The sequence below is a fragment of the Crocodylus porosus genome, unplaced genomic scaffold (genome assembly GCF_001723895.1).
Source record: "Crocodylus porosus isolate Cpor-Errol unplaced genomic scaffold, CroPor_comp1, whole genome shotgun sequence".
Taxonomy (NCBI): Eukaryota; Metazoa; Chordata; order Crocodylia; family Crocodylidae; genus Crocodylus; species Crocodylus porosus.
Genome location: NW_017728909.1, coordinates 12182713 through 12202348, shown reverse-complemented (window position 1 = coordinate 12202348; position 19636 = coordinate 12182713). Strand labels below are relative to the sequence as shown.

The following is a 19636-nucleotide window of genomic DNA, read 5'->3' as shown; positions in this document are numbered from 1 at the left end:
CCTGCCCCTGGGGCGGGGGGCTGGACTCAATGATCTCCCGAGGTACCTTCCAGCCCTGATGTCTATGAAATCTATGAAATCTATGAAGGTACTGGGTTGAATGAATATCTGGCCTTACCCAGAACTGCAATATCTGTCAGCTTCAACCAATAGGACCCAACCTTTCTTAAACCAATAGAGGCTAACCAATATGTGTGCCAGAAATAAGCCCCTCGCTATCCCTGAGTGCCACTCCTATACCCTTCCTCTATGAAATCTGCTACTCTGCTTTCTGCTCCCTGCCCTGTGCTCCCTCCCCAATGTGCTGCTCTGCTTTCTGCTTCTTGTTCTATCTGTCATTGCACTGCCTCACCTGGCATGTGCCACACATGGAGGCTGCCCATGTCACCTATGCTACGCGTGCCATGGGTTGGTCTCCCCTGACTTAAACACTCTGAAAACTTGGACCTCATGAATGGCAGTGGTGCAGGAGGAGTCAGAAGCAGAGCTGGGATTAATCCAGGTTAGAGATTCTTGGCCCCCACAGGTATGTTCAGACCTCACTTCATTACAGAATAAGGAGCTAATCCTATAAGGGCATGTATAAAAATAGTGGGCCCAGTCTTGCAGGCCCTACTTTCATGAAGACTTTAGCCTATGTACGGATCAATCATGGCTTTTTTAAAACTTTGCATTAGCATTCACGTTTTTATTTTTTTTGTTCATTGAATTTATATAGCCCTCTCCTGACAGAAGCTCAGGCAGGCTTCCAATAAAAGGCAAACAACTCACAAGGCATGAAACAACAAGAGATTCCCCCGGTGATACCCCCAAACCTTAGCATTCCCCCTACCCCATTCTATGCAGATAGCCGATCCCTAGCAAACCTATGAGCACAGGCTGAATGAGTCCAAGGTAACCATGTAGGCTTGGCTGAGGTGATGCTGCTGCCATGATGGTCCAGAAGATATGGAAAGGGCAAAAATTCTTGTGGGTGATGTCTTTGAACCACTGATGCCCGAGGAAGGGTACTATGATATCCAAAAACTTGCCTACGTCTACACCAACCATGCAGTTGGTCCAATAAAAGATATCAAGCACAAGAATGATTGGGTACAAGAACTATTGGCCAAGAATTAAGAGGGTATTACAGCAGAACGATAGGCCTTTTCCCCCTATCTTTTTCACACCATGAGAAAGACACCTGTCATTCCACATGTGAGTGAGGTTTGCAGTGAGAGCTCACAAGTGGTTGTCGACACTGAAGTTAGTGAAGAGCACTTGTAACGTGTGGTGCCTATACTAGCCATGCTCCCAAACACAGGCCACATCTACTTCTGCACCACATTTACTTTCTGCACAGTACTAGCATAAGCAAATATCAAGTGACCATGGAGCATAGTCACTGCACGGTAGCAGTAGCATTTATGTAGATGCACCTGCAGAGAGGCAAAGCAAGCAGCAGCAGAATCCAAACCAGCCTGGCAATAAAATTGCTGCAGACTTGAGCTCAGATTTTCTCAGTGATGAAGCATTTGTTTGTCTGTGCTCTAATTAAGTCAGGCAGTCATAAAGTCAATATTAGTGTTTGAAACTAAACTTCATGAGTGCTAAAAGGAGACACTGCTTCCTGGCCAGCAGTCTGAAGTACAAAATTGATTGCGGCGCAGCATGCTGGCAGTCGTTTCATCGCTTACTCAAATAAATCATCTGCTTGGAAATGGGAACCCACGTTCTGAAGGCCAGTGTTCAACCCACTGAAGCATCTATTGGATTCTTCTTCCACCAGCCGCCAGCCTGTGCCCCACTTAGGCAGGTGCACCACGGCCTAAGACAACAGATGTGCACTGAACCTGCTGTGCAGGTGAGCCAGGCATTGGAGAAACCGCGTGGCGTCTGAGGGGGTCTGTGCACATAGCTAGGTACTGAAGATGTATAATCCACAGTAGGTGCCCCTAAGAGGGTCACAGAAATACCATTTTACCTTCTAAGCAGGACATGCCTAGAGACTGCCATCTACCTGTGTGCGTAGATGAAACAGCAGCCTTAAATGGAAGCAGTGGGTTTTTAAACCCACCGCTTCTATTTAAGGCCCTTTAAACCCCCGTGCCATGCACACACCTCGCACTTACCTGCCCCTCCGGTGGTGGGGAGGGGAGGGCAAACTGCTGGTGGGCAGAGCAGTCCTGGGCTGCGGGGGGGCTGATGCTTCCCGCCATGGCAGCGGTGGCCAGCCCCCAGGCGGCACCCGGCCACAGGCAGCCAGCTCAGGCGGTCCTGGGGGCACTGCAGCCGCGAAGGGAAGCACTGGGCTCCTGCACAGCTCAGGCAGGCAAGCTCCGAGGGGAAAAGGAAAAAAATAGATCAGGCTTGCCACTTTTCTTGTGGGGAGCCTGCCTCCCCAGGCTGCTGCCAGGCTGCCTGCAGGGCTTCCTGCAAAGCCCCTGAGCTGCACGGAGCCTGGTGCTTCACTCTGCGGCTGTAGGGGCAGCAAACTAAGACTCCTTCGAGGAGTTTTAGTTTGCTGTGCCCCAAGGCATTTAAGGTGCACTATGCCGCCAAATTTCCTGCAGCGGCTGGAATTAGTGCGCAATATGCCACCGACGCATGCAAACACCGATGCCATGATAGTGGTGCAAAAGCATTTAGCCAGCTTTAAAGTGTCATGCACACACGTCCCTCATTTCATCTACACACAGCCTACAGTGCAACACCATAGAGAAAAAAGCCAGTGGTTAGCTACGTGAGTGACATTCCCACCCCAGCTCCATTCAATAGATTCCATTTTACTACAAGCAAATCCTCATACCCAGGCTTTGTGCCTTTCCCATCCCCCTCTGGACCGGGCCCACTGCCTTTACCTGTGGCCTCCATGCCTCCCACAAGAATGTCCCGCTGAATTTTCCCATCGTCTTCATCTAACGCAAACCAGCGGTTGCATGGGAATTCGTACTCAGCTTTATTGCCTATGTCTTCAATGATGACCTAGGAGAAGAGGAAAGCCAATTTATACCGGAGACAAAAATACAGCTGAGAGGGGGGTTACACAGAGAGGAGAGCAAAGAGCACAGCAGAGATGCAGCATCATTCGGAGTATTCGGTTTCATCGGGCTTTGGATGGATCTAATAGAAATCAAGACCCCCATCCCTGACAGTTACTGATGAAGTGCCAGACAACTGCCTAGTAAAACTGGCTATTTTGTCTAGTGAGCACTGTCAGGATCTGCCTCCTATGCAAGGCCAGCTGCCTCTGCAAGCAAGACCATCTGGCCGGCCTGCTTTGCTTCTCTCTTGAGTCAGCTTGCTGGCGTCTCTCCATCCTCAGCTGGATGGAAGCCCTTTGTTCTCATTTGGGGCTGGGTTCTCTTCTTGCAGTTACAGGGCTTGGATGGTTATCACCAGAGGCCTCTTTCTGATTGAACAGATCAGTGAGGCTGATACTAATGTATTACAGGCGTCCCAGAATCCCACCCACCGACTCCTATATTATACTAGCCACTTCCTTCCATCTCAGCTCTACGGGCATCCCAGCCCCTCTCTACAGTGGAAAGCCACAAGTTCTAATTTCACTTAGAGAGAGCGGCTAATTAGGAAGAACGTGGCTTCCAGCCCCCCGGTAGATGTTTCACAGTGATTTAAGCCAAGGAAAGAACTTGCCCTGCATGGCCAGATTAGCGTGTTGCTATCTACTTTGGAGTTTCTTGCACCTTCTGTTTAAATATCCCTAACCGCCGGAGAGGGATTACTGGATATGAGCAGGTCAGGCAGTTTCTATGCATGTTCAAAACCCCGCTAGCTCGCCACTATTTCAAGCTATTAGTGTGTGTGGGGGGGGGAATATTCTATTTTTCGCCTAAATGTGAAATTTCCACTTACATCCAGAATATCTTAGGCAGGCAGGATTTTCTTTCCTGTCACGTTCCCCTAGCTGTCAATGCCAGTGGTGCAGAGGCTGGAAGTGTATTTATGCTGGAAGCCGGACACCAGAGGTTCCCGATTTATCACTCATCTAAAAACTTGCCTGTCGCTGCTCCAGGTCCCACCTGCATGTCTTCACACCGAAATCAGAGCTTCTCCTTGGTGCACAAGAAGAGTGTGGATGGGCATACAGGACTAGAAATGGGGCTGCTGTGGGTGTGTGGGAGCCTTATAAAGACTGCTCCATTTAAGTACCTATGGGTTATGAGTGTCCACTGTAGTAATTCCCAGAGCAGCAGTGATAGAAATATCAGTGGTGAAGAGAAACCCCTGACAAACTAAGTCTCCTCAGGCTCACGTGAAATATAAAAGAGCATTTGAATAAAGAGGTTAGAGCTGGTGAGGTGACTATGGGCATTAACAACCAGAAAGCACCATTCAAATCTTTGGATGCCTGAGCTGGATGACCGTTTAATACGTTCACCCAGATATGGCAGCGTTAGCTTCACTAGCCATGATAAAGCTGGGCTGTGGCACCTCTTGAAACACGGGCTCCTTTACACTTGTTCAGCAGAAGTCAAGCCCCCAGCATAGAAACAGCTTCACTTCCATTCACACATCATACTGATTGCAGCTGAAAGGCATAGGATTAGCTTTCAGCTGCCTTTTCTCCTCTCCCTGGAGTCCGTGACACAATCAACCTGATCTAAGTGGGTCTAACTTCTATGTCACGCAGAAACTATTTATATAGTGACAAAGCGATACTCCTTTTCTGTGGACTGTTCCCAGTTATAAGAGAGACTCCCCAGGAACTCTCTTTTCCATCTCTGTTGCCCCCGGGCGGTTTAAGTGATAAGCTTTAATGTCAACCACAGAAACGATCCCTAACAGTGCGCTACTTGCATTTCTAGGGAAGCAACTCATCATTGTGACCTAGGAGAAGAGGAGGGCCCTCTGTCCTCATGCTCTAGGACAGAGATATAGCCGGGCAGCTCTGCACCATGGGTAGCCATGCGATACCTGGGATAGGTCTGGTTACCAATTGTAGTGATGTGATCAGCTGTGGTCAAGACTATTTTTGCACCCCCACCCCAAAGGCAGCACCTGGGGCTGCTGCCCCAGTTTGTGCCCCCACCCACAAGGGCACGACTGCTCTGTTGAGACCCGGTGGTGTGAGTTACAGAAGTTTTGAACACTCCTAACTGCATCTGGAATTGAGGAGCAGTGCTTTGAACATGCAGTAGATTAAAGAAATGCCAAGCACTCTTAAAAATGAGATCCTAAATTCATACGCCCAAAACTAGCGGATGCTTTTGCCCTCAATCTCTCCATGCCTCAATTACCTGTTTGTCAAATGGGGATAATATTGCCCTCTTGCAACACAAGAGTGCGGTGGGGATGAATTCATGAACACAGGTAAAACACTCAGGTACCATAGTTATGAGCCTAGTAGAAAAAGCCTATGAAGAAATGAATACCGCTGCATTCAGAGCATAAAACATGCCGACTGTCTGGTCATTAACTGAGCAAGCAGCAAAGTCTGGTTTGCAATCCTGTAATTAACACCTTGCTCCTAATGCATAAACAAATGAGGACAGGATTAGGGGTGAACCCGAATGGGGTTTGTAGAAGGCCACTAAGAAACCTAAGCAATTAGAAGAGCCACTAAGCAATTCTGGGGGCTTGCATGGGAGCTAAGTGGTGACGAATGTGCATTGACCCAAACTGTAACTGTTTGTCATGAACGTGACTACTTCTCCAGCTCCCTGGAAGAATCAGTGAAGAAAGCAGGACATGTGGGGAGCTGAAAACAGAAGGTGCAGTTCACCTAGGATTGGATCCTATTCCACCTTTTGGGCACCTCGGTAGACTTAGGCACCTGAAAGAAATCCAATTCCATCTTCCTTGAGTCCCTGAAAAAGTGCTAACATAAAAGTTGGTGGGTCTTCCTTCTCTATGCAGATTTTGATGACTTAACCTTAAGGCTAAGGTGAAGACATGTTACTGACTGTGGTACATTGCTGATTTCTAAGGGACTGGGAAAAGGATTGTATTTAGGTGCCTAAATCCGCTTTGCCTGGCCTTAAACTTACACCTCCATGATCTAGGATGCAAATGCCGATTTAGGACAAATGCTGACAGTTAATTAAATCCTGACTCCTACTTGGGGCCACATGAATGAAAGCCTCCATTTAGAATAGGCTCAGGACTAGGATGTCATAGGACATGACTGAGGAGGAGCACTGGGAAGGCAGGTAAGGGAAGTGTTTGCCATCCCAGGACGCAATCAGCTTCTGCCAGTGTGCTCGCCCTTTGCTCCTCTTCCTAAATACCAAACTCAGGCACAAAAATCAGTTAAAAATCTACCAGAGGACGTGGATGTGGTTCCCAGTATTTGCTTTGAGAAGTAAATATTTGACCCACGCTGCTCTGGGTCACAGAGAATCTGAAATACCCAGTTACCAGCAAGTATTTCAATCTCTTGGTATCAGACCAGTGAGCAATTGCAAAGTTAGATATTGTGATCCTGTTGTATCTCTAATGAATAACAAACCTTGGCAAGGAACCAGCCAGCAGAGCCCCCCTTGTTGTTATGGCCTATGGAAATTTTTCTTAATTTTCCTAAGTTTGGGGCATCCAGGGTGAACTTGTCCTCAGCTCCCTTTTCAAAGTTGTCCTTGTCATTGTCCAATTTCCTCTCCCCTAAAGAAAAAAAAATGTTAAAAAAAATGGTGAGTGAAATGGAAATGGTAGTTCAGGGCATCAGTAAATATTTCTACATAAAAATTCTGCATTTAGCAGAGCCACCCTGAAAAAGCCATTGAGCCAAGCAGTGATTCTCCACAGAAAGGAGAAGGCAGAAACGTATCAGCTTTAAATTCGAAATAGAAAACTTCTCCCCTTTTGAAAGAAAAAGGCAGGATTCTCTCTCCAACGTGACCCTCAAACAGTCCAAAATATTGCGCTAGGATTTACTTTTGTACCACACATATCTTTCTCCCCACAATTTAGTCTTCCAAAATGAGGGGAAGCATGGGGTCCTCACAGGAACATAGAGGCTACTACAGGTTGCCTTCTGAAGGCTGGTTTTCAGAGGACATTGGCCCCTTGAGGACACTAGGGACACCTAGAGAGGACACTATGGATGCTCTGTCCAGGACCGCGAGGATACCGGGCAATTATATGCCAAGGAAAAAGTAAGCTGCTCTGGAAGGCACTCTAGGAGTGCCATGGTAAACCATCTGGAAGAGGCAGAGTGGTTCAGCATGCAGAGGAGAGTGTGGGCAAGCACACCTAGGGAGAGAGCCAATACCCAAGCCGAGCACCTGGGGAAAAGGGTAAGAGGGCTCATACCTGAGCCAAGCACTTGGCAGAGGAGGTGAGAGGGCTGATGCCCAAGCTGAGCACTCTGCAGAGAGAGCTGATACCCAAGCCAAGTGCCTGGCGGAAAGGGTCAATACCCAAGCCGAGCACCTGGTGGGGAGGGTCAATACCCGAGCCAAGTGCCTGGAAGGGAAGGTGAGAAGGCTGATATCTGAGCCAAGAGCCTGGTGGAGATGGTGAGAGGGTTAATATCCAAGCTGAGTGCCTGACAGAGAAGGCTGATACCCAAGCCAAGCACCCAGAGGAGAGGGCTGATACCTGAGCCAAGTGCATAATGGAGAGGGCAAGAAAGCCGATACCTAAGCTGAGCACTTTGTGGAGAGGGCCAGTATCCAAGCCAAGTGCCCAGTGGAGAGGGCAAGAGGGTTGATACCTGAGCCGAGTGCCTGATGGAGAGGGCCGCTACCCGAGCTGAGGGCCAATGCCTGAGCTGAGCACCCTGTGGAGGAGGCTTGCAAGTAGCATAGAGAGCGAAGGAAATGAAGTGAGCAGAACTAGTGGAAGCTGGGATGGCTTCAAGACGGTACGCCTTGAAGTCCTGATTAAGGGTGGATTCCAGGGGAAAAGCCCTGGGACTGAGATTGGCTACGTGATCTTGTCCAGACCCTGAAACCAAAAGGTGGGCTTCACAGCAATTGGGGTGCAGTTACAAGCCAAGAGGTCCACAGTTCAGCTGGGCCTATGCAGGCTGTAGAATACCAACAGAGAGAAGGGAACCTGGGAGGCCAGTAGACAGTGACTGGCAGAGTCCTGCTAGAAAGATGGCTGATTGGGCCAGATAGATCATCCATGATGTTCAGGGTGGTGGAAGGCATCAAAGGTGCCCCTCTGGTGACTGAGAGCAGCTTCCCATATTACAATAACAAACAACAGCAAAAGATGTAACCGGAAGGATAACAGGGAGGTAGCTAAGACACCAGTGGGCATAGCAATTAGGACTGACCACCAGAGGCCCCAGACTTGGCATTGCAGTGCTAAACCTGCTACAATGAGCCACTCTCCTTTTCAATGATCTTGATATTCCACTAATCAAGCTTTTTTTTCTTTGGAAATGTTGCTGAAGAATTTGCACATTAGGTACTCCTGGTCTCTCTTTTACTATTTCACAGCCCTGTAGACCATGTGTAGCTCTTCTCATAGATTTCATAGATTTTTAGGGTTGGAAGGGACCTCAGTAGATCATCAAGTCCAACCTCCTCCCTGGGCAGAAAAGAGCACTGGGGTCAGATGATCCCAGCCAGATGCTTGTCCAGTCTCCTCTGAAAGACCTCCAAGGTAGAGGAGATCATCACCTCACTTGGAAGCCCATTCCAGATTTTAGCAACCCTTACCATAAAGAATTTTTTCCTAATGTCTAATCTAAATTTGCTATCTGTCAGTTTATGGACATTGATCCTAGTAACCCCAAGGGGCACCCTGGTAAACAGATTATCCCCTATTCCTTTCTGTCTCTCCCCCACCCTTGGACGAATTTGTAGATGGCCACAAAATCCTAGACCTGTCCATGAAGTCAGGTCATAGTTTCATAGTTTCTAGGGTTAGAAGGGACCTAAGTAGATCATCTAGTCCAACACCCTGCCATGGCAGGAAAGAGTGCTGGGGTCAAATGACTCCAGCAAAGTGTACATCTAACCTCCTCTTAAAGACCCCCAGGGTAGGAGCCAGCACCACTTCTCTTGGAAGTTGGTTCCAGATCCTAGCCACCCTGACCATGAAGTTGCACCTCCTGATGTCTAGCCTGAATCTACTCTCTGCCAGCTTGTGACCGTTATTCCTGGTCACTCCTGGTAGTGCTGGGGGAAACAGGGACTCCCCCAGTGCCTGCTGGTCCCCCCTGACTAGTTTGTAGCAGGCCACTAGATCTCCCCTCAGCCTTCTCTTGTGGTCTTCAGCAGCAGCTTCAGTTTCAGCTTTTGGCAGAGCTACCAAGAGCTATTGACAACTCTGTTAAAAAAGAAGGGGATTTTTTTCTCAAAAGGAAAGGGTGAACTGAAGATTACATCTTTCCATGCTCTCTGGGTGCCTCTACACAAGATGCTTTATTGCACAGTAATTTGGTCTACTCTCTGGTGCCAGCAAAGGCAGGTAGCAAGTTAACTGCAAAGTATTTACTGCACACTAATGCACTTGTAGACACTGACTGGGAGCAAATTGCTCCTAGTTAGCCCCACCACCAGGGGACCACCCTTGGGCTAACCTCAGGACTACAGGGCTGAGACCTTCTCCAGCCCCAGGGCTGGGCCAGCTTTTTGCCTGCCCAGCCCCTGGCCCTTAAAAGGCTGCAGGGACACCAGTGCCCTGGGCCACCTGCAGCCAACTTCTGGCCATCTGGTCCCACAGCAGAGGCCCCCAGGCAGCCACACCAGCCTGTCGGGACCCCAGTGCTGGTCCCCGTTACAGCATCGCTGCGTACCTGCCTATCCTGTGCCATCTCGCTCCATTGGGTGCTGCAGGTACCTGCCAAGGCCTGGCAGCACCCTGAGCCACCTGCAACCAGCCTCTGGCCGGCAGGTCATGCAGCAGGGGCCCCCAGGCAGCCGCAGCAGCTGCCCAGACACCGGCATTGCTCCCTGGCATAGTGCTGCTACCTGCTTGCCTATCCTGTGCCATGCCCCTGTGCTGGGTGCTGCAGGCACCTGCCCAAGCCTGGCAGCTCCTGGACTGTCACATGGAGGCTCTGTGGGCCATTCACGCTGGTGCCTTCCCTGACACCACACGCCAGGAGGGGCTCTGTTGTTGGGGAGTGAGGGGAGATGGGGGTAGCTTTGTGCTGGTGGAGGGGCATAAAGTGCTTTTCTGAGAGCTGTCTGCAGTGAGTGGTGCTGGGAGTGAGCATTGCAGTAGGGCTGGGGTTTGTAGGCAGCCATCCAGATAGCCTACAGCAGGGAGTGCAGGAGGAGGTGGTTGGCCAGTGCCTCTTGCACCCAGTGCCCTGGCCCCCACTGCTGGGTGAGCAGCTCACCTGGGGCCTTGGTGGGAGGGACCTGTTGCTGTCACTGCCGCTGTGGCTCTTACTCCCACTGCCAGGTGTCCTCCACCCACTGTGCCTCCTCCACCCAGCTCTAATGGAAGACCTTCCCCCAGGCCTCACAGATGCCACGCAGCATGGAGACTGCAATAATGACCCAGGCGATGTTGGCCTCTGTGACCTTGAAGTGGGCAGTGAGGGTGCACCAGTGTCCCTTGAGGGCCGTGTGGATCTGGCCCAGGCACCAATTGGAGTGTGCCTGGCAGGAGTGCAGCTGGCCAGTGTATAGCTACATGAGCCAGGGGGTCCTTGACGAGAGGCGGCAAGACCGTCAATGTGCACAGCTGGAGGTCTGGCACCCCCGTGCAAAGTGCCTGCTCTCCACCAGGGCTGGCAGGGCAGAGTTGTGGAAGATGCAGGCATCACGGGTGCTGCCCACCTAGCCGGCACTCACGTTGGTGAAGTTGCCACAGTGGCTGACAACAGCCTGGAGCCCAACAGAGTGAAAGCCTCACCAGCTGTAGTAGGGGCGGTCACTGTGGAGTGGGCAGGTAATGGGGAAGTGGGTCCCATCCAGGGCCCCCATTGCACTGGGGGAAGCCCAGCGTGTGAAACCCCATCGCCACCTCCAGGGGGTTGGGCACCTGGAGCATGGCCTTCCCCAGCACATCCTACAGGGTGCCATGTAGAAGCACCCTCTGAAGCCATAATGCTAGACAATTCTGCTGTTTTTTAATTCTGCCTTCCCCAAGATGAGGTACATGCCTTATGTGTGGTGTGGGAAAAGGTATGGTGCATAGTTGGAAGGCTCCTACACTGCTGTCCACTGCAGCCTTTCGAACAGGTCTGCTTTCAGAAGTCAGAGGTGTGAACGCACACGGCAGAATGCCAAATCCTAGGGGAATGTGAAGGCAGGTATGGCCTTCCAATTATTATAAAAATAGGAAAACATCTTAAACTGGCTACAGATTTAGGATCCGGGTTTGAAGATCAAATATTATCGCCTTAAGTTTTAAGGAACTGAGAAGGGACGAAACCAGTAGTGCTCCCTGTGAGTTCTACTAAAAGTCTATATTTTCTACTTTCCATAGTTTTAATGAAGCATTCTGGAGATTTCAACAAAAGCAAGGCCATTCTCTATTAATTAGGAAAGTTAAACTGTAGAAAGGGCATCATCTTCCATCACAGTTTTTAGGACTTTTCCGAAGAGGTAGATCTAGGGTTTTGGTTTGAATTCACCTCTAGTTATTATTCAGCTAAAGTAAAATAATGATGACTAAAAATCAAGTACCTATCACTTATACTTTGATACAACCTCTGTCTCCTAAACTGTAACTTATCCCCATTTAATTCAAATCACCTGATAAAATTCTCGACTCTGTTAACACTTCAACTGAACAGAGAGACCCAGCCCTAGTTCACAATTTTGATGTCGAATATATCATGTAGATAAAATTCTCCTCCCAGCTACACAAAAAGGCTCTCCGACATCCCACCCTTTATACATGTATGGGTACATGTGTGGATTGTTTCCCCATTGCACTGGTTTATATTCCTTACCCACTGTGCGCACGAGTGTGTGAGCATGTGTGAGTGTGCATGTGTGCATGCGTGTGACTGTGTGTGCATGCGTGCGTACATGTGTGTGTGTGAGAGAGAGAGAGCAAGCGAGCGCGATGATACAGTGATAGAAATGCTCGAGCTTTGTCTGCAGTCCAGCCTCCACTGCTGCTTTGCAGCTGCACCTGCTGGGAATTATGGGTCTGAGAAATCCTACAGTAGACAAAGCCATTTGCTGTCCCTTTCACAGAGCCAAATCATTCTGAATTTTTCCAGAGTGCTGCTGTTTGTTATTCAGCTATCAGGCCTGCAGAGCAGGAAGAAGTATTTTAGGAAACGATTTGCATATGAATACCTGTGTCTCCGTGCTTGCCGAAGATATTAATGTAAACATCAGCATCTGTTCCGCTGCCGCTAAGATCACCAGTAAACACTCTGACCACATACTTGTTCACTGCAAAGAAAGAGGCAGAAATACTTAGCATATTAACAGTACAAGACATGGATAAGCAGAAAACAGACTGATACAAACCAGAGCTGCCATTAAATTGCATATGACCTGGGAACGCTCTTAACCCTAGGTCCTCCTCCCCCAGCACAGACTTGCAGAGTAACCACTGGATGATCTTTCTTCTCACCATAGGAAAAAAATGATCCATTAAGAGAAGGTCCTTTCCCATAAACATGGTTTAATGTGCAAGGTGCCCATTTCTCACGGCACAAAGAGCAGATCATTCAGTTCTTGACTCTTCGCTGAAGGTTCAGTCACACAAGGCAAATGGTGCAAACTGTGATGCTGGCACATGCCGTTAAGTGAACCAAGCCAGCTTGCTTTCTTGAAACATCAGTGATTTGTGTAACACTCTTATCAGCTCCAGTCGATTATAGCTATCTCTGTAGCTTAGCTGACACTGCCTGGGAACAGGATGTCAAATCTTTTGAAAAAACATCAGCCAAGTGCAGAGGCACAGAAGCTGGAGGCTCCCTGTCTGACCTAGTTTAAAAATTCTTTCCATATTATCAAAAAGCAATAACTAGGTAAAGCAATCAAGCACAGAAGCTATGCTAAAAACTCCCACGTTACATCTGTAGGGCACTAAAGGACCCCAAATCACTTATGTGAGTAACAAATACAAATAGCCCAATTGTCCACATCCACAAATGCCAAGGGTAGGAGTTTTGAAATGGTTATGGTAGGCAGAACTCCTTGGCCTCCAAAGTCAATGATAGAACTGGCCTAGACTTCAGTGCGATCATAAGCACATGACGTAAGTACAGGGCATGAGCATATTTAAAAATCCCACCCTACGTGCTTAGTCGACAGAGCATATTGATGCAGAATTTGTGTCTTTCTATACCAGGTGGCAGGTTCCACATATGTTTAGACTAGGCTGTGCTATGTGTACCAGATCAGACATTCAGTTCATTCAACTTTTTCTGTCCACGAAAAGCCTACAATTTCTCATCCATATTTCTTGCTTTAAAATCCTCTGCCAACTATATCCTAACTTTATTTTTATTGTACAGAGTCTCACTGAGCCAAAGGAGTGAAGTTGTATAGCAGGAGGTACTTTTCCTGGCTTGCAAGAGTCATGAACAAGCCGTGTCACTCCTGACTAAAATAGGCAAACGCATTGTTCAGGGAAGAAATCTCTCTGTCCTCCTTGTAGTATGCACTAGTGTGACCAAGACTGAAGGAATACATGATCGAGCCAGGTTTCACTCAGTGCCAAGCCTCCCATTCCTGAGTAAATTCAGAAAGAAGTTGGGCAACGACCAAATACAAAATCATCTACTCTAGACTTGGTAGCTTCTGGATTCAGACCAGGACTGATAAATTATCCCCTTCTGTCAAGATGTAGAAAACAAACACTCGTTTGCATGCCCCTGGCCCTCTCTCAGCATTACACGCTTTTGGTATAATATGCTGTCCTAAGAAAGGTGGAAGGGATCCATGGAAATGCACTAAACTGATGGTTTTGGTTCTTCCTTCAAAGAGAAAGAATGATGGGCAACTGCACTTCTGCAACTCATTCCCTTACTCAAGGGACCCCACAAGGATCAATTCTCCTCCAGTCCTTCTCCATGTCTATGCGCAGTCAATAAACGATGTGGTCCAACAACAGGGACTGAAAGGAATGCTGTTGCTGAAATGCATCCCTTTGTAGCCTTCACTTGTGGCAACCCCGATAGCATCGAGAACAAGTATCAAGAGCAGACCCGATCAGCTCATGGATGAAGAACAGCAAGATGTTGTTGAACCCAAGAATGAGAAATGATGTTGGTGAACAGTGGAGAGTTCACAGCCATGTTGTAGCCTTCTTTGTTTGAAGGTATAAACCTAGAAGTGGTCGATTCAGTCCACAGTACAGTCTCCTTGCATAATGGATGCTAAGCTCTATTATAGCAGCACCCGAGAGAAGTTTTCTGTCCCTTCCTGCTACCTAAGAGACTCCATTCCACCCTAACAAATAGTGAGGGCTTCGTCACTTCTTATCTGGACTAGACCAGTGTGGTACATGTGGCAATGAAGCCTTCAGCGCTTAAGAGCACTAGTCAGTAAGGAATGCTGCAGTGCATCTCTTAGCAGCAACCAATGCTATATCAAACCAGTATCAACCAATGCAACACAGACTACTGCAGATGCATCAGGCTTATTTTCCACTCTCTACATTGGCTTCCTAGAAGATGCTAAGTCAGGTTCAAGGTCTTATCTACTATCTTAGAGGTGCTACATAGCCTGAGCCTAAAACAGAAAATCTTAGCTAGCACTCAGGGATGAAGATCCTGGTATACATCTTCACACATCTGACCCAACAAGACTCTACCATAAAAATAAAGCTTGTTCAGGAGACAGCTTTCTCTGGGGCTGGTGTAGGAGGAATATTACCATCATAAGCTCCACTACCTTCTACTTCAAGTCCCGTGTTTTTTGACCTTGCCTGCTTTAACATATATACAAAGCAGTATGTAGCCTGAAGTCATGTTTTCAAAAGTGCAAAAACAAGACACACTCTTGTACATGCTTCTGCCCCTGAAGAGAGGATGAGAAAACATTACAAGAGAGACTAGTTATATCACTGAATGCAGAGTACCTGCACTGGGGCATTTTCAGGGTCAGGGCATAAGATAATCAGTCTCCAAAAAAAAAAAAAAAAAAAGAGCAGGCAGGACTTCTTTAAACCACAGCCTATAACTCTATCTATCTAGATAGATATAGATATATCTGCATCTGCATCTATATCTAGATATATAGAGATAGAGAGAGAGAAATATAGAGATATCTATAGAGATATATACATAAGAGATATATAAATATAGAGAGAGATATTTATTTATATATCTATATTATATATTTAGTCAGCAGCTATTACTCCAACTCCCCAAGAGCAGGACTAAGCAGGGGAAGAAAGGTTTGCAGAGATCCTTGACAGACCTCATATTCTGCAGGTTTCACTGACTTCGTTGATTAACTATCAAGTGCCAGGCTGCACCAAGAGAAAAGGGGAGATAAAACACTTTTAAAATAGCAAAGGGAACTACTTTCACAACCAAAAAGGATAGGCCCCACCTCATGCAAAGCTTTAGGTAAGGTTATTTCCAGGAGCAGGCTCACTCATCTCTATCATGGCAGTCAAGTCAAGCACATTAAGGGCCTCAGCATTTTAGTTTTGGAAGTAGCTCAGGTTAACATCATATATAGTAGTTCTGTATAGAGGCATAACTAGCAAGTGTTGCACCCTGGGCAAAACTCTGCTGAAGAGTGTGTGTTGGTGTGGGGGTCAGTTTGACCTACCCCCGGGGACTCGAAGGTCCTGGCTGCCACCTCCACAGTGTGGTCTGCTCACCCCCAACTGCTGCTGATGTGAGTGACGTGGTGGCCCTGCACCCCACCACTCTGTACTCAAATCCAAGACGGCTGCTGTCACCACACTGCAGACTTTCTGTGCAGACACACACCGTTCTGCCAGGCTCATCCACCCCTCGTTATATTACTGGTTCTTTGCGTCCTTCTTGGTTTGAGCAGGAATGAGAATGACATAGGCCTGGTCTACAGAGAAGCAAATGTCGACTTCCCTTGGATTTGAAATACAAGGTGCAGGCATGTGTGCGCAGCCCACTGAAAGCAAAACCCTAGGGACAGGAGGTGATAAAGAACACACCCCTCAAACAGAGACCAAGGAGGGAGAACTCATGAAAAGAGAACGTCCCTTCCTGATCAGAAATCAGGGTGAAACCAGGTTGATGTTCCTCCACTTATAAAAGCTGCCATGGGATAGGGCAGCTTTCCAGGGGAGCTTTAAAAAGACCTTAAGGTTCTTGACAGTGCCATCAGACTGAAGTCGCACAGAAGAAAGCTCTTGCTCCAAACCTAGATAAGATTTCAAGCTGGTATCAGGTTTCTGCCCTTTTATGCAGTATTAGTGATTCAGGAAAGCTCTTAATATTGTAGCATTTAGAAAAAGCAGTATTTTCATTTAATAAATATCTTCCTGGTTCTTGGTCACTCAGAATTCACTCTAGTAAAGAGATCAATTATGCTGACTGAAGAATATTGCAGGATGTTTCTACCTGCACCGTGAACATCAAGGGGGCTAATTAATTGCTGATGATAGCTGGGACTCAGTGTAGCTGTACGTGCACATCCTGATTGATGCACAGAGGTGGAATTAATTTTCCCAGCACTGAAGTTATTGATATCTGAGCCAGAATGCAGGGCACAACCAAAATCACACTGGCTAATGCACACTTTAATCTCTGGATCTCAAACTGTTTCATGATGTCTCTTCATTTCATAGCACTGTTCAGCCTGTGTGATGTGCAAGTTGATATATCATAATCTATGTATGAGGCACCTTAAGTTCCTGAGCAATCGTGTATGCCGTGCACTCAGAGACATTTCAGCTTCCACTGCCATAGCTCATCTAGATGCTCAAAGGGGCATTCATTACCCAGTCCCCAAGAAGGCTTTGGAAAGATGTTACAAGGATACCATCTATAGGCAGTAACAGGGTGGCACTAATGGACTTGGCCCCAGCTGGAGTGAGGAAGTGGGAACCAGACAGCTCAATGATTTATTGTTCCTAACAAATAAATTTAGCTGCTGGCAGCTGAAAGCACTGACTACCACCCCTCCCAGTGCTAGCTTTGGTTTGATTTCCTTAAGAGCACAGGGTGAGCTTTCTTGTGTTGTGAGGAAGGAGAGTTGTGTGACTTAGGCACTGGGCTGAGACTCAGGAGATACAGGCTCATTTCTAAGGTGTGCCATAGACTCCCTGGGACAAGCTCCTTAATCCTTTTAGGTAACAGCTCCTCTATACAAAGTAAGGGTGCAATTGCCCCCTTTTCCTCTCTTGTCTATTTAAAGTGTATACTATTTGGAGTCAGGTCAGGCCCTTAAAATGGAATGGATGCAGAGTCCTATGGAACGAAGCCTTGCTCCGGGGGCTTCTAGACACTGCAGTAATTCAAATAAGTCCTACATTTCCCAGCCCGTGGCCATTTAGTTTACACCACACTTATTTGTTCTCAGTGCCCCTTCCTTCCAAGCAACTCAGATGGTAGAAAACATATGAACTCCTCCCAGCGCACCCAGACACCTGCACACCACTTTGGTATTTTCCTGTCTGCTTTAATTCAGTTCTTCTTTCTGTCTCAAAAATCAATAGTGACCCGATGTCTTATCAGCCAGAAGGCATTCTCCTATGGACTGTGGCTGATTTCACTTTCAGGCAGTCACTGGATAGACAGTGCCTCTCTCCTGAAATTCCTTGAACAGGGGGATCCTGTTGACACATTTCTAGCTGTGACCGGGTCTTGGGTCTTGGGCTAATCCTATTTCCATCACTAGATGGCTCCCTCAAGCACACAATGCCAAACAGCAGGACGCCTGCTCATGTGCTGAAGGATGCAAAGAGGACCATGCTCCATTACTTAAAGCTATGGTCTCCTGCCGGGCTCAGTGAAGTTCTCTGTTTTAAATGCCTCAGTAGCTCCCTTGTGCATGACCTGCAGTGTAGCAGGTTCCCAGCTGGGCATCGAACTGAGCAATGTCAGAGTTGTCTGAAACACAGCGTACCGGGGGGGAAAAGCAAGAACGCCTGGTCTGGGCAACACCGAGGTCCCCATCTAGGTGAGCTCTAGTCAGGCCGTTTTACAAGTACACCCCTGGGAACTGGAATCAGGACTTGTGGTAGAGGTGATATCTTTTATTAGACCAACTACTTTCATTTCTACCCAGAAGAACTTTTACCAACTTTTCTCCTATGCCTTTAGAAGGGTGTTTGTGCCCAGAAGCTTCCAATTAAAAACTTTTTCCCCCCCCAAAAATCTAGTTGGTCTAATAAAAGATATCACCTCTACCACAAGTCCCGATTCCTGTTGCCACTAGACCAATACGGCTATAACCTGGATACCTGGAACTGACTTTTAAAGTGTATCACCATGTCGATGAACATTAGTACTGTGATTTCACTAAGCATTCGGGATCCATAAGAGATCCACATGTAGAAAAGACCCATCCCCACTGCCCCCTGAATTACTGGCACTCCAGCTTCACCTCTTCCATAGAAATGACAGCATAACTGGTTTAAGAAGCAGCATACTCAATACTAAAAGTAGCAGGAGGGAGGGATGGCCTTGTGGGCAGGGCACTGGCCTGGCACTCAGGAGATCTGTGTTCGGGTCCTGGCTTTGCTGCAGCCTTCTTGCATAACCTCAGCAACCTCATTTCCTCTCATGGTGCCCCTGTTCCCAATTATCGGATGAGCTGGCTGGGGACATCTTGACAAAGTTTCCCCTTGGAAAATGCCAGTTTTATCAAAACTGAATTTTTTTCTGTTTTGGTAAGAACATAACTATTCTTGACCAAAAAAAGAAACTCACTGGAAATGTTTTCTGGCTCCAGGATGATACTTCTGGTCAAAACCTGGGGCTGACACACAGTAGCACAATAAGGCTAAGTGTATGAGTAGTCTTTACTCAAACACTTGGTCTTCTAAGAGCCAATGGGACTCTGTGTGTGTGTGTTTGTGTGTGTGTCTGTGTGTGTATGAGCTGCTACATGATATACTTGAACTGCCCAAATGGAGACAAAAATGAGCTGAGTAAGAACGTGCCTGTCTGTTTCCAGGTAAATCACAATCCTTTGTAACTGGACTAGACAACAACTCAGTATATTTAGTTGTCCCTTTGCAGTGAACATCAGCCTTTCCCTGATTTCCTCTGCCAGGGGAATGGAATAGGTTACATGTTTTGAAAAAAAAAATACATGCACACACACAGACATATGCACACACCTTGCTGGGTATCAGAGTGAAGGGTGCAGCCACTTGAAGGAAGGAAGGAAGGACTTTGACTTTTTAATTACTTTATTCAGGGGTTCAGGGATACAACAATGGTGGCCGCTTGCAAAGCGAAAGCACAAACAACTTACTACCAACCCAAAAATGAGATCGGACAAGTCTCTTTGTCCTCAGATCCAGAAACCAAATTGGGCAAGGGAGTTCGTTTTCCACACGGGAGCCACCCGCACCCATTTTAATGCCCACCAAAGCGCGTCCAACACACACCAAATACCAGAGAGCCAAAAGATCTGAGCCACAGACGGTCCGCAAAAGTGCGTCCCACGCAGACCAAATCCCGGGCCAAAAGAATCCCTGGAACAACCAAACCACCAACACATCACACCGTGACACACCCCCTCGCTGCATTTCCCGTCGTGTCTCACATGCTACGCGGTCGGCGTGCCGGCCACACAGTCCTAAACAATTCCGACCCTGCTCCATCCCATCATACACGTCACACAACCTTCAACTTCCACACAAC

At 47.6% G+C, this 19636-nt stretch overlaps 1 protein-coding gene across 1 annotated transcript in view; it reads right to left on the bottom strand.

Annotated features, from left to right (window-relative positions):
• Window positions 1-19636, bottom strand: part of LOXHD1 (lipoxygenase homology domains 1) — a 193395-nt gene that overhangs the window by 141648 nt on the left and 32111 nt on the right. Inside the window, exons 5-7 of the mRNA XM_019531681.1 lie at window positions 12165-12263; window positions 6452-6600; window positions 2841-2964 (exon numbers count right to left, since the gene is read on the bottom strand). Of these exons, the coding sequence (XP_019387226.1) occupies window positions 2841-2964; window positions 6452-6600; window positions 12165-12263 (372 nt within the window). The remainder of the gene's footprint in view (window positions 1-2840; window positions 2965-6451; window positions 6601-12164; window positions 12264-19636) is intronic.